The sequence below is a fragment of the Tamandua tetradactyla genome, chromosome 3 (assembly GCF_023851605.1).
Source record: "Tamandua tetradactyla isolate mTamTet1 chromosome 3, mTamTet1.pri, whole genome shotgun sequence".
In the NCBI taxonomy this organism is placed as follows: Eukaryota; Metazoa; Chordata; class Mammalia; order Pilosa; family Myrmecophagidae; genus Tamandua; species Tamandua tetradactyla.
This window is the reverse complement of record NC_135329.1, coordinates 155,509,421-155,531,875: the sequence shown is the minus strand read 5'-3', so window position 1 is coordinate 155,531,875 and position 22,455 is coordinate 155,509,421. Positions and strand designations below refer to the sequence as shown.

The following is a 22,455-nucleotide window of genomic DNA, read 5'->3' as shown; positions in this document are numbered from 1 at the left end:
ACTAGTGTACAGAAATACGACAGATTTTTAAGTGTTGATGTTGTAGCCTGTCACTTTGCTGTACTCATTTATTAGCTTTAGTAGTTTTGCTGTGGATTTTTCGATGTATAGTATCATATCATCTGTATAGAGTGAGAGTTTTACTTCTTTCTTTCCAATTTTGATGCCTTGTATTTCTTTTTATTGTCTAATTGCTCTGGCTAGAACTTCCACCACAATGTTGAATAATAATGGTGACAGAGGACATCTTTGTCTTGTTCCTCATCTTAGGGGGAAAGCTTTCAGTTTTTCCCCATTGAGGATGATATTAGCTGTGGTTTTTTCATATATTCCCTTTATCATGTTGAGGAAGTTCTCTTCTATTCCTATCCTTTGAATGTAGTCAACATTGTCAAATGCCTTTTCTGCATTAATTCAGATGATCATGTGGTTTTTCTGCTTTGATTTGTTGATATGGTGTATTACATTAATTGATTTTCTTATGTTGAACTATCCTTTTATACCTGGGATGATGAATCCAAATTGGTCATGGTGTATAATTCTTTTAATGTGCTGCTTGACTTGATTTGCAAGAATTTTGTTGAGGATTTTTGCATCTATATTCATTAGAGAGATTGGTGTGCAATTTTCTTTTCTTGTGGTATCTTTGTCTGGTTTTGGTATGAGGGTGATGTTGGCTTCACAGAATGAGTTAGGTAGCCTTCCCTCCTCTTCAATTTTTTTTGAAGAGTTTGAGCAGGATTGGTACTAATTCTTTCTTGAGTGTTTGGGTAGAATTCACAGGTGAAGCCATCTGGTCCTGGACTTTTCTTTTTTGGGAGCTTCTTAATGACTGACTGAATTTCTTATAATTGTTTTGTTGAGGTCACCTATTTCTTCTCAATCAATGTTGGTTGTTCATGTCTTTCTAGGAAGTTGTCCATTTCATTTACATTGTCTAATTTATTATCATAAAGTTGTTCATAGTATCCTCTCATTACCTCCTTTATTTCTGTGGGGTCAGTAGTAATGTCTCCTTTTCCATTTTTGATTTATTTTATTTGCATCCTCTCTCTTTTTCTTTTTGTCAGCCTTGCTAAAGGCCCATCACTCTACTGTTTTTCAATCAATCTATTGATTTTCTCATAGAACCAACTTCTGGTTTTGTTGATTTTTCTCAACTGTTTGTTATGTTCTCAATTTCGTCTATTTCTGCTTTAATCTTCATTATTTCTATACTTCTGCTTGCTCTGGGGTAGTTTGTTGTTCTTTCTCTAGTTCTTCCAAATGAACAGTTAATTCCTCGATTTTTGCTCTTTCTTATTTTTTGATATAGGCATTTAGGGCAATAAATTTTCCTCTTAGCACTGCCTTTGCTGCATCCCATAAATTTTGATATGTTATGTTTTCATTTTCATTTGCCTCAAGATATTTACTAATTTCTCTTATAATTTCTGTCTTGACCCACTGGTTGTTTAAGAGTGTGCTGCTGACCCTCCATATATTTGTGAACTTTCTCACCCTCTGCCTGTTATTGATTTCCAACTTCATTCCTTTATGGTCTAAGAAAGTGTTTTGTATTTCAATCTTTTTAAATTTTTTGAGATTTGCTTTGTGACCCAGCATATGGTCTGTCCTTGAGAATGACCCATGAGCACTTGAGAAAAAGGTGTATCCTGCTGTTGTGGGGTGTATGTTCTATAAATGTGTGTTAAATCTAGTTCATTCATTGTATTATTCAAATTCTGTTTCTTTATTGTTCCTCTGTCTAGATGTTTTATCCATTGATGAAAGCAGGAAATTGAAGTCTCCAACTATTGTGGTAAATGAATCTATTTCTCTTTTCAGTGTTTGCCTCATGTATTTTGGAGCACTCTGGCTCAGTGCATAAATATTTATGATTGTTATGTCTTTTTGTTGAATTGTTCCTTTTAATGATACATAGTGTCCTTGTTTGTCTCTTAAATGTTTTACATTTGAAGTCTAATTTGTTGGATATTAGTATAGCTACTCATGCTCTTTTCTGATTTATACCTGCATGAAATATCTTTTCCCAAGCTTTCACTTTCAACCCATGTTTGTCCTTGGGTCTAAAATGCATCTCCTGTAGACAGGATATAGATGGGTCCTGTTTTTTAAATCCATTCTGCCAGTCTATGTCTTTTGATTGGGTAGTTTAATCCATTAACATTTAGTGTTATTACTGTGAGGCTAGCTACTTTCTTCTACCATTTTGCCTTTTGGATTTTATTATGTCATATCTGATTTTTTTTTCTCTTTTCACCTTTACTGATAGTTTTCATTTCATTTCTATACTTTTCTCCACATCTCTCTTTCCTGCCTATTCCTATCTACCTCTAGTGTCCCTTTAGTATTTCTTGCAGAGCTGGTCTCTTGGTCACATATTTTCTCAGTGACTGTTAGTCTGAAAATGTTTTAATTTCCCCCTCATTTTTCATTTTTACATGGGCAGGCACCAAGAACTGAACCCAGGTCTCTGGCATGGTAGGCAAGAACTCTGCCACTGAGCCACCATTGCCTGCCCTCCCCCTCAGTTTTGAAGGACAGTTGTGCTGGATACAGAATTCTTGGTTGGCAGTTTTTCTCTTTTAGCATCTTAAATATATCATACCACTGACTTCTCACCTCCATGGTTTCCGCTGAGAAATCTACACATAGTCTTATTGGGCTTCCCTTATATGTGATGAGTTGCTTTTCTCTTGCTGCTTTCAAAATTCTTTCTCTTTGACATCTGACATTCTGATTAGTAAGTATCTTGGAGTATGTCTATTTGGCTCTATTCTGTTTGGGGTACACTGTACTTCTTGGATCTGTAATTTTTAGTCTTTCATAAGAGTTATTATCACTGAAATTATTTCAGTGATAATTTCCTCAATTAGTCTTTCTCCTCCTGTTCCCTTATCTTCTCCTTCTGGGACACCCACAACATGTATATCTGTGTGCTTCATGCTGTCATTCAAGTCCCTGAGTCCCTGCTTATAGTTTTCCATTCTTTTCCCTATATTTTCTCTTGCTTGTCGGATTTCAGGTGTCCCATCCTCCAGTTCACTAATCCTATCTTCTGCCTCTTGCAATCAAACATTGTAGGTTTCCAGTTTTTTTTTTAACCATTGAATCACCTGTGCACCCTCCATTCTTTTTTCATCTCTACTGTGACTTTCATTCCCATAAATTCTGTGATTTGTTTTTTCAGACTTTCTAACTCTTCTTTTTGTTTGTCCCTTGACTTATATCTTCCCTTAATTTCTGTGATTTGATTTTTCCTAAGATTTCCCATGTCTTTCCAACATCCTGAATTAACTGCTTCAACTCTGTATTTCATGTGAATTGTTGGTTTGTTCCTTTCATCGGGCCATATCTTCAATTTTTCTAGGATGATTCATTATTTTTTTACTGGCGTCTAAGTATTTAATTTCCTTAACTAGTTTATTCTGGAGATTGTTTTCACTTTTACCTAGGATTTTCTTGTTAGATGGCTTTGTTCTCTAACTGTTATTTGCATTCAGTTCAGCTTATATGAGACCTCTAGCATAGGTTTTGTTGAACAGATCAGAGTTTTTCAGTTCTTGTTTTTTCATTTCTTGCTCTGCCTGTATTTTTTATTTTTTTATTTTTATTTTTTTAGGAGGGTCTACTTAGGTATTATAGACCCCAGCCAGATTTTCCCAGACCAGACTGGCCTCCTCTCAGGAGGAAAGAGTCTCACCTGAGGGTGAGACCCAGCAGGTTGACAGGTTTTGCTATGAAGCCTCAGACTCGGTGTTTTTCCTATCCTGCCCACTATGTGGTGTTTGTCTGCCTGCAGGTCCCACCACTATAAAGTGATGTGGTATCTTTAACTTTAGACTCTTCCTGTTGGGGGTGTGGTTGAGACAGAGGAGAGGTCGTAGGCTGGCTACAACCTTAACTCCTTGAGGGAAGGATTCGACCTGAGCTGGGTCCCACTCCTTTCCTGGGGAAGACACAGCCTCGAGGGAATTACCTCCTTTCACCTGACCAGACTCTTTGCCTCTCAAGACAAGCTTAATTCCACCTTTGCATGGGGCAGTTGGAGCCTGAGAGCAGTTTTAAGGGGTAGAAACAAAGAAAAAAATCGTTTTCAGAGCAGGATCCCTGTTCCTTGTATTTGTTAATCAACAGCTTAAGTTGGTACATTGTTCTAGGTCCTATGTGGCCCCTCTTTGTTTGTTGTTGTTTTAGCGTCCAAACCTTTTCAAGTATTTTGTGCTGTCTGAGCCAAAAAAAAAAACTTTTTTTTACCCCATCAGCCTTGCCCTCCTCTGCACTGGGGCAAAACCCAGAAAACTCAGCTTTTACTCAATGTTTAGCTGAGCTGGGGGCCTATTTTTAGTACTTAGAATTTGCTCATTAATTCTACAAGCAGAGCTTAGTTGGGCTTAGCCCCTTGCTGCTAGGAAAGTCTCTTTCCTTTCCCCTCTGGGAACCAGCATGTGGGGCAGAGACACCAGCCACTGCAGCTGGAGGCACTCATGGTTCTGGGTGGGATCGCAGCTGGTTCAGGTTGTCCAGACTGGTGTATAGTGTGTCCGGTCACTGATGTTGCCCCAGCTGTTGTTCTGTACAGCTCCTAGCTATTTACTAGCTGCTCTGGAGGACAAACTAAATTCTACACCTCACTAAGCCACCATCCTGGAAATTATAATTCTTTACTGAGTACTTCAAAATGCTAGAACCTTAAACAGCAGCAAATCTAAGTATAGACATAAGAGGAAGTTAAATGGGTTTTAATCTATTTTATACAATGATAAATATTATTTATACTCACCCTAAACCCCAGATTCTTAGGGAATATGCATCCCTATTCCAACCATTGTAACTTCTGAAAGAATAAAAATAAAACAAAAAGGTTGTAAATAGTATTTTCTATCATTAGATACATTAAGAAAACAATCTTTGCATAGCAATTTAAAAATTTTAGTTGATTGACTACATATAGCATTTCTCTTCTCAGATATACCTAGCTATAACTACTGCTTACACAGCTTACCAAATATATTTTTCCTCAGTTCTGAAATCTTCCTGAGCTCTAGACCTGACTGTGTAGGTGTCTGCTGGATATCTTCTACAGACCATGGGAACTGCAAAGATGTCCGAGGCTTTAGTTTCTGAGCATTTACTGAAGTTACTGCTGTCTGTCAAATTCCTTCCCAATTTTAAAGACCCATGTCCAACGTCAACTTGTAAATGCAGCCTTTCAAAATTTCCTCAAATGATTATCTTGCCTTCTTTTAAAACCTATAACTCATTTTTACTTCTTTAATAACATTCATTTCAACTAGCACTTTAATTTTTACCGGAAATATCACATGGTTTTATGGAAAGAACATGGGCACTGAGACAGACTTGGGTTCAAATCCCCGCTTCAAACTTTAACAGCTCTGTGACTTGGGAAGTGTCTAACTGTCTCGGAACCACAGGTTACTTATCCATCATGAAGGTAATACAATACTTCGTTCCTCACTGGGTACTTAGGTGGATTACTGGAAATAATATGAAGTAGAGTATCTACCATAGTATGTGAAATCAAGTAAGGACTTAATAAATGTTAATTTTTCCTTTCCTTGTAAACTTCATTAACAATGGGGTCGTTCATATCTTTCTTTTGATCTTTTGAATGCCCATTTAAACACGGGAGGTTCCCAATAAACATCTGTTGCATTAACTTTTATTTACCCTAGGATTACTTTAAAATGTTAACTGTGAAAAGCTTACAAAAATATTTTCACAGTTGAGAGAATACTTACTGATATTCATAGGCTTTATTTGATTTTGGGGGGAAAAATCTTATTTCAGGGTACTTTCGAACATTTTCTTGGGAACAAAAGGAATGGTACTGCTGGCAGTCTATACTACCCACATTGATCAGTCCAGTCAACATCTATAAAGATAAAAAAACCCACATAAATAAAAGTGATTAAAATAAATTGCCTTTATAACTATTTTGTATATGTTTACAATAGAGAAACTGGTATCCTAAAGTGGTTACATTATTTATCAGTCAATTTTACCAAATAAAAATAGATTAAGCTTATTACCTAATAGACCATTTTTAATTGGATATCTTATTTTGCAATCAAGAACTTATTACAATTATTATATTTCAAAACAACTGACTCCATTTATCCATTACAGAAAATAATTACATATTTCTAAAATTCCAAGTGTTTAGGAACAACTTATGAAAGTCTTTGCAATGATGTTGGAGATACTTTTCCATTGCAGAAAAGCACCTGAACACCCAAATTTTAAAAGTTTTATTGAAAAGAGGACAAAAACATTGTCTTAAATGTTAAGATACTGGAAATCACTTTAACGCTTATGTTTTTTTTTTTTTTTTACGAATATCTAGGCTATTTTTTCTTACTTTTAAGCCCTACAATAGTGAAGAATCTGTATGTTTAAGCTCTAGAAATAAATGGGCAGAAAAATTTTTAATAGAAAATAAAGGGGCCCTGGGTTGACAATGGCAACAGTTTGGTCAAAGGTGTACCTGACAACACAGAAAAAAACAGCACTATTCACATACAGACAATTAGAAATAGAGTTGGAATTTAAGTGGTGTGGTAAAAACTGTTAATAAATTATGATCTAGTTGTGAGTTAATTCATCTTAGCTTCAAAATAACATTCTTAGTAAATACTAAAATTTAAATGATTTTACTATACCCGAGCCATTCTCTTCCATTCTGGCATTAAGACTTGGCATGGATGACACCATGGAGAATAGAAATCAACCATCCAGACTTCACCATGTTTTCTTTGTTTAACTAGCTCATTGAAAGTGGCAGGTGTAAGGGAGACCACTGAAGGATTCATAAGATCCTAAAGAAAATATAATGTCCATTAAAGCATACATAAAAAGAACCTGTTCAGACATTCTTGTCAAACTGTTGGTATATGTTATTTAGAAAAGCTCCTGTTTTTCAGAAATCAAAAGATACTTAAGAATATTTAAAAGTTATATAGTGAGCTATTTTAAAAAGTTGAAATGGTCCCCCAATTTATTTTTTAGGTTTGGATTTTGCCCATCAGTTTTCTTAAATCAAGGCATAGTTCTGCATTATGTCTATCTCTATATATTACTAGAAACATCTTAGGTGGGGAAAAGAGACAAGTTTAAGATTATGGGTAGATGAGAAAAAAGTTCCAAGAGTTGCCCAGATGGCCTAAATAGGCCATACAGTTTTATTCTGGAACCAAGAATAACTGGTTTGGAAATAAGCCCTTAATTACTATGGAAAGCCTACCACCCTATTTTCCTGACATTTTTACAGGCAATACTGCACCACCTCCCTACAGATTACTTGGTTCCAAAACAATTCTTACAAAACTTCACACTATTATTACTAAGAAATGCTAATGAAGATACTAGCTTCATTACAAAAAGAAAAAAGAAAATAAACCATTATTTTGGAGGAGGAGAGATGAGTAGGACAGAGAATAGAATGTTAAACACAAGCTAGAATTTTTCTTCCCCCCCGCCCCAGCAAGCCTCTGTTACTATTTTAGTCAATCAAGGCTATTAGTTAGAAAAACGAGGATGACAAAAATACAGGGCCTTCTGTGTTAAAATGCAGCAGACTTGGCATAGCTTCCTAGATTTGAGGAGGCCCTTAAGTGGAGGGTCCATAACCATACATTTCATGGATAATATTGAACTCACTTGCATGTAATTTATATAAGGCCTGAAATAAATGGTCTGTGGTAGTTCTACAGAGAAAACAGGCCAGGGTGGTGACAAGGCTTTATATGAAAGTATAATTTGATATGTTCAATAAATAGTTGTGTCCATTAAGTACAAGGCACTGTACTAGGTAACAAAACACAGCCCTTATTCTCAGGGTTTATAGTCAAGTATATAATAAGAGTAAAACATTGGAAAAATAATTTGTCAGAAAATGTTCTGCCTTGACAAGGATAAACTCCATTATTAAATATTCATACGATGTAGATACACAGACAGAAGGATCTAAAGCCATGTGCTGTAAACATAAAATACCTCTATGAACTCTAAGATCTGTTCAGCAGAGTGATGTCCTTCATATTCATGGATGTTGGACTGATTGAATACCACTGTTGTTGGATAAGCTTGAATGTTATACTGTTAGGAAAGAGAATACAAATTAAACAAAGATTTTCTAAGTTTTATCTATTTGCTTCAAGTTTATAACCAACTTGATTTGATGTAAAATAACAAAAACAAAACAAAAAATAAACACTTAAAAAAAATCCATTGCTAAATTACTATGGGTAACAGAAAAAAATTAGCCCAGCTAGATTCAGCAAAAGAAATGAAATTCATGCTACTCTGAAACCCACAGACATCAAAATGCTGAGAAGAGAGCATGGTAATAATTACATGTTTGGTCCCTTTTACTCTCTTGAACCAAGGTGGGAAGAAGCTGTGATGAGCAATCCTTTTCTTTCATATAGGATTTTTTTTTTTTTTTTTACATGGGCAGGCATCGGGAATCAAATCCAGGTCTCCAGCATGGCAGGCAAGAACTCTGCCTACTGAGTCACCATTGACTGTCCTAGCTTTTGTACTTTTTTGAAATCAAAATAAATACTTCAGTTTTTTCCAGAAGTAGAAGAAAATAATGGACATAAGTGAGCATGAACAAATAATTTAATAAGTATGTATACTACTATATTTTTTAAGCTAAAGAATTATGAATTATGCCCTAAGAATGTGGTCATGTTTTATTCTAGGACTCATATAGCCCTTATGGTATAAAATGTCATAACCTCCTATCCAGAATTAATATGGGCACCAATCCAAGAAGCATCTTTCCAAAATTCTATTTTTATTTATTTTTTAAAAGTTATAAGGTAAACCCTATCTTTGGATTTGCTGTAGTTGAACTTTGCATCCTTAAAGTTGGTAGACGCTCATTAGCTAATTATGTTGTAATCTTTGACTAGGGTCAGAAATAATTTTAGAAAAAACAATGGAAACATCCTATTTTTGAAAAGTAAGTGCAAATTCAAATAATTCAGAAGATTTACAAAACAATTACAGATGATATTGAACAAGACTTACTATATGTTGAGCATTATTGTAAGATTTTACTTGTAGTTTCTCATTTCTTCCTCACAACAATTCTATCTGGTAGTTAAAACTACTAAACTTACTTGACAGATGAAGGAACCAGTTTTGAGAGCTTAAGTGACTTGCTGAAGGTCAACTACATGGTGAGTGTTGAGTTGGGGCCTCGATGGTATCAGATTCACTCAGATTAGTTTTAAACCTTATACTTTATTAAATTATCTATATGATAATTAGTTGAGAGAAAAAGTAGAAATTCAAATGATGATATTATCACAGTAACTTCATATTTTTGGGTAAGTTTTTAAAGTTACATACAAGACACCGCAAACTAAAGTCCCAATTTATGTATTTTTAACTGATTTTATGAAATTTCAAATATAACATAGAGAATAATCTAACAAATACCAACATTCCCTCGCCTGTATTTAACAAAGAACTTTTTTCTGTAGCAGCAGACTGTTTTAATTCTCTTTGTACCCCTTTCCATCTCTTCTTCCATGTTAGGGGCAATAACCATCTTTAATTGTTTAAATATTTTAATTTTTAATATCTTTAAAGATTCTAGACAATATTTTGTCAGTTATATGTGGTGAAAATACTTAGTGTGTTTTAATTTTACAGTGTCTCTTCCTTGGGCCACAGTTTTAAAATTCAATGTAGTCTTACAAAAGTTTCTTTTTATGTTTCTGGAGTAAGAAACTATTCCCCACACAGATGCTATAAAGATTCTTCCCTGTATTTACTTTTAATACATTTTTAAATATATTTTAATATATTTTAAATATTAAATATATTACTTGCTTTCTTTTCCCTTCCTACCCTCTTCTTTTCTTTCTCCTTTCCTTCACCCTTCATCTTTTTTTCAAAATGCTTTAGCTTTTAGTTTTATTTAGTATATGGTCTGAGAATTGAAGCCAGTCTCCTACATGGCAGGCAAGCATTCTATCCTGAACCACCCATGAACCCCTGCTTTAGATTTTATAATGAGACATTTAAAACATAAACAACAGAAGAGGGTAATAAACTCCATGTGCTAATTATTCAGCTACAAGTATCATCTAGTCATGGCTACTCTTATTTCATAAATACCTGACCTATTCTACCCCTTCCTCAAGACTATTTTAAAGCAAATTCCAGGTGCTCTATCATTCTTCCATAAATATTTCAATATATGTCCCCCAAACATAAGGACTGCCTTCCCTATAATAATCACAAATCATCTGGTAGTGTTCAAATTTTCTGAATTAACTCCCGCCCCACCTTTTTTTTTTGCAACTTGTTGAATTGCATTCAAACAAGCTCTATACATTGTATTTGTTGTATGTTAAATCTCTTCCAATTTATGTGTTGAATGAATAAACTGGGTCATGGGTCATGTAAAGTTCTTCATAAGCTAGGATTTTCAGAGTGCACGTTCATGGTCAGTTAACGTCTCTATGTCTTTTGGATTTCCTACACACTGATAAATCAGGGGCTTGATCTGATTTAGGCTTGCTTTTTCTTGTCAAGAATATTTCATAAATTGTAGTATATACTTTCATCATGAGGTATTTAATTCTCACTTCTTCCTGGAACTGGAAAGTGAATATTCATTAAGAAAACATTCTTCTTCCGGGTCAAGATGGCGGCTTAACAACGTGCGCATTTTAGTTCGTCCTCCAGAACAACTACTAAATAACCAGAAACAGTACAGAACAGCTCCTGGGGGCATGTCAGTGACCAGACACACAGCATATCCCAGTCTGGACCAGCTGGACAGGTTGCGAGCACCCCCCAGAACCCTGAGTTCCCAAAGGTGCGGTGGCCATTGCCCCTCCCCCACAGGCCACTTTCCAGAGGGGAAAGGAAAGGACTTTACCAGCAGCAGGGACTGGGCACAATCAAATGCCAATTGTGGAACTAATTAACAAACTCTGACTACTAAAAATAGGCCCCCAGCTTAGGTGAACCTGATCAAAGCGGAGGTTGCTCATTTTTGCACCAGCACCAGGGGGGCAGGACTGACAGAAAAAGGGGGAAAAAAAGAGAAGGAAACAGAGGTTTTTGTGGCTGTGTATCTACAAAGGCTTGACTGCCTCTGGATACAGCGGCAGGACTTTTCAGACTGCAACTGCCCCAGGCATAGGCAGAAGTGAGCTCTGTTGGGGGCTTATCTGGAGCCTGTGCCTTCCCCAGGGGAGGGGTGAAGCCCCACCCAGGTGGAATCCCTCCATCAAGGAATTCAGACATCAGGGCTTGGTAATTTGAAGCCATTAAAACCAGCCTAAAACCTCTCCTCTGTCTCCACCACACCCCCAGCAGGGAGAGTCTGCCAAAGTTAAAGGTTCCGCATCATCGTACGGTGGTGGGACCTGCAGTCAGACAAGTGCCACATACTGGGCAGGATAAGAAAAACAGAGTCCGGACACTTCACAGGAAAGTCTTTCAACCTGCTGGGTCTCACCCTCAGGGAAAACCAACGCAGGTGACTCTTTCCTCCTGATAGGAGGCCAGTTTGGTCTGGGAAAATCTGGCTGGGGTCTATAATATCTAAGTAGACCCTCCTAAGTGTATGTGGGGGGAAGGCACCACACAAGCAGAGCAAGAAACAAGAACACAAGAACAGAAAAATTCTCCTCTGTTAATCAAAACTTAAGCTAAAGGTCCAGATAAAGCTGAACGGAATGTCAAAGAACAGACAGACAACAAATTCATCCAGCAAGAAAACCCTAGATAAAAGAAGTGAAAGCAATCTCCAGAATAAACTAATTAAGGTAATTAAATGCCTAGACACCAGCAAAAAATAACAAATCACACTAGGAAAATTGAAGATATGGCCCAGTCAAAGGAACAAACCAACAATTCAAATGACATACAGGAGCTGAAACAATTAATTCAGAATGTACAAACAGACATGGAAAATCTCATCAAAAACCAAATCAATGAATTGAGGGAGGATATAAAGAAGGCAAGGAAAGAACAAAAAGAAGAAACTGAAAGTCTGAAAAAAACAAATCACAGAACTTATGGGAATGAGAGACACCGTAGAAGAGACGAAAAAAACAATGGAAACCTACAATGGTAGATTTCGAGAGACAGAACACAGGATTTCTGAACTGGAGGACGGAACATCTGAAATCCGACAAGAAACAGAAACTAGGAAAAAAAATGGAAAAATATGAGCAGGGACTCAGGGAATTGAAAGACAATATGAAGCACACAAATATACGTGTTGTGGGTATCCCAGAAGGAGAAGGAGAAGAGAAGGGAAAAGGAGGAGAAAAACTAATGGAGGAAATTATCACCGAAAATTTCCCAACTCTTATGAAAGACTTAAAATTACAGATCCAAGAAGCGCAGCATACCCCAAAGAGAATAGATCCAAATAGACATACTCCAAGACATTTAATAATCGGAATATCAGAGGTTAAAGAGAAAGAGAGGATCTTGAAAGCAGCAAGAGAAAAGCAATCCATCACATACAAGGGAAGCCCAATAAGACTATGCGCAGATCTCTCAGCAGAAACCATGGAGGCAAGAAGACAGTGGGATAATATATTTAAATTATTAAAAGAGAAAAATTGCCAACCAAGAATTCTATATCCAGCAAAATTGTCTTTCAAAAATGAGGGAGAAATTAAAACATTTTCAGACAAAAAAATCACTGAGAGAATTTGTGACCAAGAGACCAGCTCTGAAAGAAATACTAAAGGGAACACTCGAGACAGATACGAAGATAGAAGAGCGAGTGTGGAGAAGAGTGTAGAAAGGAAGACTATGAGTAAAGGTAAAAAGAAGGAAAATTAGATATGACATATAAAATCCAGAAGGCAAAATAGTAGAAGAAAGTACTACCCATGCAGTAATAACACTGAATGTTAATGGATTAAACTCTCCAATCAAAAGACACAGTCTGGCAGAATGGATTAAAAAACAGAACCCATCTACATGCTGTCTCTACTCAAAGGACATGAGGCCAAGGACACAAATGGACATTTACACACCAATGTTTATAGCAGCATTATTAACAATTACCAAGAGGTGGAAACAGCCAAAATGTCCAACAACAGACAGTTGGCTAAAAAAATTGACATTTACATAAGATGGAATATTATGCAGCTGTAAGACAGAATAGTTATGAAGTATGTAACAACATGAATGGACCTTAAGGACATTATCCTGAGTGTGATTACTCTAAACCAAAAGGACAAATACTGTGTGGTCTCACTGATAGGAAATGACATTAGTGAATAAACCTGGAATATTTCCTTGGTAACAGAGACCATCAGGAGATAGAAATAGGGGAAGATATTGGGTAATTGGAGTTGAAGGGATATAGATTGTGCAACAGGACTGAATATAAAAACTCAGAAATGGACAGCACAATATTACCTAACTGTAATACAATTATGTTAAAACACTGAATGAAGCTGCATATGAGAATGATAGAGGGAGGAGGGCTGGGGCATAAATGAAATCACAAAGAAAGACGATAAAGATTGAGATGGTGTAATCTAGGAATGCCTAGAGTGTATAATGATAGTGACTAAATGTACAAATTTAAAAAATGTTTTTGCATGAGGAAGAACAAAAGAATGCTATTACTGCAGTGTGTTGAAAATAGATGGTACTTAATATTTTAAAATTTCAACTAATGTGTGAGACTAAAGCAAAAAATGTTTATTTGGTACAAATCTATACTTTGACTAGTGCATCTCCTAATATAACTTATGTAGATAGCTGACTGAACACCTTAAGTACATGGAACTTTGTATAGGACATGAGATTTTGTTGGTTTGTCCAGGTGATACCCTGATGAATCCCAGAGTGATTTGATCAGTGAGTGGAAAAGTATTTGCAAAGTCCCCTTTGGGAAATGGTGAGAACGGGGGGAAATTCAACTTCCCCAAGTTGAATCCTTGATATTCTCACAAGCAGTGTGGACAACCAAAGCTATAGGCTGAGTCCCCAGTCTTGGGGTTTGTTCATATGAAACTTAACCCCACAGGGGATAGGTCAAGCCTACTTAAAATTAAGCCTAAGAGTCACCCCCAAGAGAACTTCTTTTGTTGCTCAGATGTGGCCTCTCTCTCCAGCCAACACAGCAAGCAGACTCACTACCCTCCCCGTCTGCGTAGGACATGACTACCAGGGGTGTGGATCTTCCTGGCAGCATGGGACAGAAATCCCAGAATGAGCTGAGATTTAGCATCAAGGGATAGAGAAAAACTCTAGAATGAGCTGAGACCCAGCATCAAGGGATTGAGAAAACCTTCTCGACCAAAAGGGGGAAGAGTGAAATGAGACAAAGTGTCAATGGCTGAGAGATTCCAAACAGAGTCGAGAGGTTATCCTGGAGGTTATTCTTATGCATTAAGTAGATATCACCTTGTTATCCAAGATGTAATGGAGAGGCTGGAGGGAACTGCCTGAAAATGTAGAGCTGTGTTTCAGTAGCCATGTTTCTTGATGATGATTGTATAATGATATAGCTTTCACAATGTGACTATGTGATTGTGAAAACCTTGTGTCTGATGCTCCTTTTATCTACCTTGTCAACAGATGAGAGGAACATATGGAATAAAAATAAATAATAGGGGGAACAAATGTTAAAATAGATTTAGTTTGAAATGCTAGTGATCAATGAAAGGGATCAGTAAGGGGTATGGCATGTAAAAATTTTTTTCTGTTGTTTTTTTATTTCTTTATCTGAATTGATGCTAATGTTCTGGGAAATGATCATGATGATGAATATGCAACTATGTGATGATATTGTGAATTGCTGCATGTATGTGTTGGGAATGTTTGTTTCTCTTGTAATTTTTTTAATAAAAAATTTAAAAAAAAAAAAGAAAATATTCTTCCATAAACAGAAGCTTCAGTAAGCTTGTTCATTGTTTTAATTTCCTTCTTTTAACTATATTTAGAAGACAAGCATGAAAAAACTCAAAGAATAAAAATCAGAATGTCAAAGGGTAGTCAGTAAAGGACGTAAAAATCTTAAATAATTGCGAAATTATACAAGCATTTTTATGAAGCCAACTAAATACATTCCTAAGTTTGATAAATAAGACCATATACACATTCATTATCTATTCATGTTTTAATCTGATCACAATTTTGCATCATTTGTTTAAATTGTTTAAATAATTATTCTCAATGGATGATGTATATTTGAAAGAGTTATTGTTTTTAGACTAGTAAACTCCATATTTAAAAAAACATTAATAAGAAGAAATTTTTATACTTTTACCTTACCGTGTTACAGAGTCCTTCATGAACTGTACAATCCAGTGTACCAAACTTAAGCTGACCATAAAGGTGCTTTGATGCTTTTCGTAACTCTGGCAATAAAGCTCGACATGGTGGACACCACTATAAAAGAAAAAAATAAGTACTGAACCAATTGAAACAAAAAAACTATATTTGCAACAAGCAATATGGCAAATAATATAAACTATACTTGCAAATCTTATGAGTATATATCTTAATTCCTGGAAAAGCAAGTATGCAGTGCTCACCTAGAAGTAATACAGGCAGGCAGAAAGTGAATGGCATAGTGTAGCACTAATAATGTTCATGGTTATCTAGAAAATGAAATTTTTGCCATGACGATAAAATATGACAGTATTAAAATTTGACATAATAAAAATAACTTACAGGGGCAAAAAAATCAACAAGCCATGGTTCTTTGTCACTGGCCGGAAAATTTTGAGGTCCAAGCGTGGTTACATGAGAATTAACACTTTCTTTGGCAAAGGCAAGTATATCGTATAGAATCTTCTTTCCTTTAAATTGAATAAGATTAAAATTAAAATACACATTTTGTCTTTTGTATTCATAAGTACATTTCAAGTTTTACACTCAAAATATTAAAGAAGGAGGGTGCACTTATAAACAAATTGATCTGGGGAAGATTTAGTGTTCTGGATGGTACACACAGGTTTGCTCTGCTAGGAGTGCCCTTGCCTGCACACCCTTCCATTTTTTGAAAGACTAGGGAAAATGGTAAGACCTCTGAAAAATGTTCCTTCATCTTCAGAGGCAGAAAAATCATTTCCTTCCTGTGTTTGAGTTTTTTGCTTATCTCAGCAATTACGGTGGCCTAACTCTATCTGTATCTTTACCCTAGACCTCTTTTATGAGTTCAAAACCCATATTACCAACTGCCTGGTGGAAAATTTTACCTGGATGCCACATTAACATTTCAAACACAATAAATCCACTTTCTCTATCAGCAATGGCATAATCTTCTGCAATGTGCCCAAATAAGATCAGGGTCTTGACTTCTCTCTCTACCCAGAAACTCCATCCATCCTATCTCCTACAATCTTTAATCCTTACACTACTGTCTAAAATCATTCTGCCCTACGTAATTATCAAGCTGGTCTTTTCTGTTCCCAGTCTTCCTGAACTGATCCATCTTCTATACTGCCACCACAGTCACTTTACAAAAACATTATCTAATCATGTTGTCTTCATGCTTAAAGGCCTCTAATGATATGCCATTGTCTACAGAATATACTCCTTTGTTTCACAAATAGAAGCTTTCTCAATCACAGCCTGGTACACTTTGCAATGTGCCACTTTGTTTATCTACTCACTCAAAATTAAGTCAAATACCTATTATGTGTCAGACCCTGTTTTAAATGTTACTGGTTTTACCTGTTCTTCCTTCCTTCGATCTAGTTTCCCCTCTATTCTAAGTAGCCAGTCACCTTTCTAAAGTATAAAACTAATTAAATTATACTTATGCTTAAAATCCATAAATATCTCTATTTTGCCCTCAGGAAAAAATCCAGGTTCTTTTCCTGGCAGATGAGATGCATGATTTGGATGACTGATGCCCCCTGCAGTTTCAAGTCTCATTCCTTCCTTAATGCTCAAGATTCCAACCTTCTATAGAATTTTTGCTTTTCTAAGACTAGATGAGACTCTCTCTTATCTTAGGATCTATGAATACATTAGCTGGTTCTCCATGCTTGGAATGTTTGCATCTTTTTCATTGAGGTAACTATTTTTGATACTTCAGATTTCTACATACAGACCCCTTTTCCAGACTTTTCTGACTCCAGAAATTGGGTTCAGGGTTCCTCCTAAGTGCAATCCATGCTTAGCCCTTATAACCAGCCACCAAGATAGTCCAGTGTCTATTCTGTGCACTCTCATCATTTGTCAAGTCTCCTTCCACCCTGTGCCAGGGTTAGTGTGTGTGACCAATAGACTATGGCAGAAGTGATGGCTTGCCTCATCTGAGATCAGGTTACAAAAGATACTGTGGCTTCTGTCTTGGTCTGCCTATCTCTGTCTTGGATTACTTGTTCCAGGGAAAGCCAGCTGCCATATTTTGAACAGCCCTACAGAGAGGCCCAGATGGAGAGGAAATAGGGCCTCCAATCACATGTGGCCTTCTGTCACATGAGTGTGCTTGGAAGAGATCCTCCAGTCTTGGCCAAGCCTTCAGATGACTGCAGCCCATCTTTCTGCAACTTCATGAGAAACTCTGAGCCAGAACCACCTAGCTAACCTGATTCCTGACTCTAACTATATGAGTTAATTGTTGTTGTAAGTCGTAAGTTTTGGGGGTACTTGGTTACTCACTGATAAACAATAGCCCCCCTCCAGACATTTTTTTAATATGCCTATTTAACATGTCTGTTTTCCCTATTAGTCTACAATATTCTTTAAGGTATTTTTCATACTCTCTAGTACTGGAGTAGGCACATGTATGCTCAACAACTGTATCAACTATTAAAAACAATGAAATAATAGAAATTATGCTGTAATGCTAGTGAACATCCAAAAAAGGAAGTACTTATTGTTTATGGTACATTTCCAGGGGGGGGGGGGAAATGCTGAAAGCTAACTTTAAAGGGTGATGGGGAATTTGCTAGATATGTTGAGGGGTAGGAAGGAAATGATTACAATGCAAGCAGAGGAAAAGTCATGTGTAAAGGGACAAAGGAATGAAAGAACATAGCATTTTCAGGGATCTACAAGTAGCTGGAGCTAAGATTATCTCACAGAGGTGAGAGATGAGGATGGAAAAGGTGGCAGAGTCAGATCATGAATGTATTTCAATCATTTAATAAGTATTTACTGAGGTCCTACTATGTGCCTGACACCATTTTGGATGCTGGAGATTAGAGCACTGAGCAAAACAGACAATGGCACTACTCTTACTCGAGGAATTTGAAGTTTACCATAAAAGCAACAGGAAAGAAAGGACAGAGAAGTGACAAAAGAACTGTGTTGTAGGGCAATGACTGTAAACGGAATAAGGAAATCAATTGTAAAGAAGAAAGGGTAGAGGCCAGACAATCTAACAGGAGCATAATATAAGAGATGAAGATGATGATGGATCTGAAATAAGGCAGAAAGCACAGAGAAGTGAGGGAGCTGAGAAATACATGAAAGATTAAAAAAAAAGAACAGAGCCCCATTACTGAAATTAGGTCACTTCAAGCATTTTTAGGACATGGCATAGTTAAGTGGCTATAAGCTTAGGCTTTGGAGTCGGACACATTTAGATTCTAAATCTACCTCAACAAGTATTCATGCAATGTGGGGCAGGTAAACTTCTGACCCTGTTTTTTCTTCCACTGATTGTTGTGAAGAGAGAACTGGATCATGTATGTAAAGCATTTAGTAAAGTGAATGACTTCTAGGAAGCACTAAATAAACAGCAGTTATTGTTAGTTTTAACCCTGTCCAGTCTTCGCTAACACAAGTCCATCTGTCTAGAAAGCTTTACTTCTTTTATTCCCATATTTATCTTGAGAAATTGAACAATCTACGCTCAATTAAAATGTTAACTCTTGACCTATGATGTGTAAGCATCTCTTTATTTGATCTTGTAATCAGTACAATATGGCTAATACAGTATTTTTCACCCTTTCCTTCTTGAATGCAGAGTCCATGACTCATAACTATATATCCACAATGCATAAAGCAGAGCTTTTCAAATAAATATGTTATTCAGTTAATTGTATTTATTTAGTAGTTTTAGTTTGTACGTCTCTTTCACAACATTTGACCTTCTTGAGGACAGGTGCTATGAAGTATCCCAAACAAGAGGCATTAAAACTACTTAAATGAGCACAGAGCTAAAGTTCAAAATAGTTTAAAAGGTAGAAATGAAAGTATTAAAGCAATAGAGTTAACCAGGCAGGCAGCTTGTAGTCTAGTAGAGGACAAATTCAAAAGAACATCTGGAATTTCTGGGAAGATGGCAGAACAGGATAGGCTGAGTTCATCCCTGCTCTAGGGAACAACTAGAGACGTAAAAGAAAAATGACTGGGATGGCAGTTCCAGGGTGTGAATGACTGGAGAAGGTCTTCTATACTACATAGGAAGGTCCTGGATGAAAAAGTGGAGGAACTGGGACAGAGAGCACAGGGTGAGTGTGCTCAGTCAGGGCTCCACTGGGAACAAGTGGCGACATCCAGGAAAGTGCCTGCCCTCACAGCTAGCTTAGGAGATCAGCCCCCTCAGCTCCATAGCTGGGAACTCCATTGGGGAAACTGGAAGCCAGTAAACTTGCCTTCCCTCTATATACAGACACCATCCAGCTGATGCACACAGCCTGCAGCTCCCCTGTCCATATGAAGGCCTGGAGCCCTCAGGAGTGCACAGAGAGGCAGGGACAAAGAAGCAAGCCAAACCATGTCCTGCCCCACACTGGCAGATGAATTACCCAATTCCACAGCCCAGGCCTGGGAGCCACAAGACTCATCAGGCCTACAAGTGAAATTGCTGCTCAGGTGCACACTGACCACACCCCTAGCCCTGGAGCTGGCAATTTTTAGCACATCTCTGGGAATAGTAGACCTGGCTGGAACTGCATCGGGTCTCCATTCAGCTCACCAGGCTGCCCTAGTCTGGGAGAGGTGGGCCTGAGGGGAATAGGCCTATCGGCACCATCTGCTGGGAAGAAACAGGAAGTACAGTCTGGCAAACTGCCTATCTTTCTAGCTTTAAACAGATCCTGAAGTAGAGTTGCATACCCTGTGTGAGGTCTAGATCTTGGTTTGGTGGGGAATTACTGAAAAGCTAAGTGTAAAAGGAGAACTTCAACTCAAACTTTAGCAAATATAAAACTTTGGAAAACTGGGTAAAAGCTACTTTCAATATAACCCTCTCAAGATAATCAAATGCCTTGAAGACAACAGAAAATTACAGAAAATACAAGGATACAGATATGGCCCAAACAAATGACCAAATGGAAAACATGAGAGGAGAAAGACTTTGGAACAATTAATCAAAGATGTTCATATAGATCTAAATAAATTCAGTGGGTTGGTTAATGATATAAAGGATATTAAGAAGACCCTAGAAGAACATAAAGAAGAATTTGAAAAAATAAATAGAAAACTAGAAGATCTCATAGAGATGAAAGATACTGCACACCAAATTAAAAATATATTGGAAACACACAGAAACAGATCTGAAAAGGCAAAAGAAAGAATAAGCGAGCTAGAGGTCAGGACAATTGAATTCAAAAGCACAAAAGAACAAATGGCAAAAGAAAATGGAAAAAACTGAACTGGATCTCAGGGAAATGATGGACAACATGAAGTGCACAAATAGAATCATCAGTGTCCCAGAAAGAGAAGAGTTAAGGGATATAACAGGGCAAAGAAAAGCAGAAAGTCCTGAAAGCAGCAAGAGAAAATCAAATCATGACATAGAAGGGAAACCATATGAGTCTGTTTGAATCTGATGTGTACCCCAGAAAAGCCATATCCTTTAATTCTAATTCAGTATTGCTGGGTGGAATCTTTTTGATTGTTTCCATGGAGGTGTGACCCACCCAATTGTGGGTGGTAATATTTGATTAGTTTTCATAGAGATGTTTCCATAGCAACCATTCAAGGTGGGGTTGCTTACTGGAGCCTTTTAAGAGAGAATGGTTTTGGAAAAAGCTGGAGAGACACCAGAACCAACCCAGACAACAGAATGGACAGAGCCTGGGGAAGCCGTTGAAGAGAAAACTAGCAGATTTCACCATGAGCCTTTCCAGCTGAGAGAGAAATCCTGAAGTCATCAGCCTTCTTGAACTAAGGTATCTTTTCCTACATACCTTACACTGGACATTTTCATGGCCTTAGAACTGTCAACTTGCAACTTAATAAATTCCATTTTTAAAAAGCCATTTCATTTCAGGTATTATTACATTCCAGCAGCTAGCAAACAAGAACAGATTTTGGTAACAGAGAAGTGGGGTGCTGTTGTGGTTTGCAAATATCAAACATGTTGGAATAGCTTTTTAAATGGCTAAGGGGAAGATTCTGAAAGAGTTGTAGGGACCTTGATAGAAAAGGCCTAATGTGCTTTGAATAGACAGCAGGTAGAAATGTGGACTCTCGAGATACCTCTGAGGGGGCTTTAGACAGAAATGAGGAATGTGCCATTGCAAACTGGAAAGAAGATAACCCTTATTTTAACGTGGCATAGAACCTTGCAAAATCGTGTACTGTTGCTGGATGGAAGTTAGAATTCAGAGCTGACAACCCAGGATATTTAGCTGAGATTTCTAAATAAAATGTTGAAAGTGCAGCCTGGTTTCTCCTTGCAGCTTACAGTGAAGTGCAACAGGAAATAGATAAGCTGAGAATTGAACTCTTAAGTATAAAGAAACCAGAAATTGATGGTCTGGAAAATTCTGGACTTCCAAAAAGGGAGACCCCAGGGAATAGTGCCCTATGTGAGAATTTAACCAAACGTAGAACCAGTCAGCCATTCAGAAAAGGCCAGGATTGGAGATGGAGTTATCCAGGAAGGATTGAGGAAAGTCCTTTTGTCTGATGGGCATAATCCCAGCCTGTTGCATAGGAAACCAACAAGAGCATTGTGGATCTGTATAAAGGAAACACTGCCAGTTTGGACTAAGAGGGGCAGAAAAAGGGACACAGTAGAGGAAAAATAACTTCAAAGGGAGAACCATGGAAGCTAAGGTCTGAAGTCAGGAAACCAGAGGCCAGGAGAGAGCAGATCCGTCCAAAGCCTTGGAGGTGGTGAGATTGCCCTGAAGGCAGAGGGTAGGCCTTCCACCTCATTGTGGTGGAAAGGGTGCAGCAAATTCCTTGGCAATTGGGGAGAACCCGGCTGCTACTCCATTGTATTGGAAGGTTGAGCATGTCTCCTGGAGATGGCTGAGAGCCCAGGTGTGGCTCTGATGCTTACAGAGGGTGGAGCCAAGAAAAAGGTGGTCTCCCCAACATCCCCCAAGGGTACATTCAGAGAGAGGCAGGCTACTGCATCCTAGGCCCTTGGAAAGGGTGGACTGCCACTTTCTAAAGCCCTGAAGATAAATGACTCTCAGACTTTGAAATCTAATGGCATCTGCCCTGCAGGTTTTTTAAACTGCTTGGGTCTTGTGACTCCTATAGTCCAATTTCTCC

The 22,455-nt window shown here is 37.4% G+C and overlaps 1 protein-coding gene across 1 annotated transcript in view; it reads right to left on the bottom strand.

The window, feature by feature from the left end:
* DNAJC10 (DnaJ heat shock protein family (Hsp40) member C10) overlaps positions 1 to 22,455 on the bottom strand; it is a 78,886-nt gene that overhangs the window by 13,674 nt on the left and 42,757 nt on the right. Inside the window, exons 14-19 of the mRNA XM_077154374.1 lie at positions 15,712 to 15,839; positions 15,310 to 15,426; positions 8,020 to 8,121; positions 6,687 to 6,842; positions 5,766 to 5,899; positions 4,787 to 4,840 (exon numbers count right to left, since the gene is read on the bottom strand). Of these exons, the coding sequence (XP_077010489.1) occupies positions 4,787 to 4,840; positions 5,766 to 5,899; positions 6,687 to 6,842; positions 8,020 to 8,121; positions 15,310 to 15,426; positions 15,712 to 15,839 (691 nt within the window). The remainder of the gene's footprint in view (positions 1 to 4,786; positions 4,841 to 5,765; positions 5,900 to 6,686; positions 6,843 to 8,019; positions 8,122 to 15,309; positions 15,427 to 15,711; positions 15,840 to 22,455) is intronic.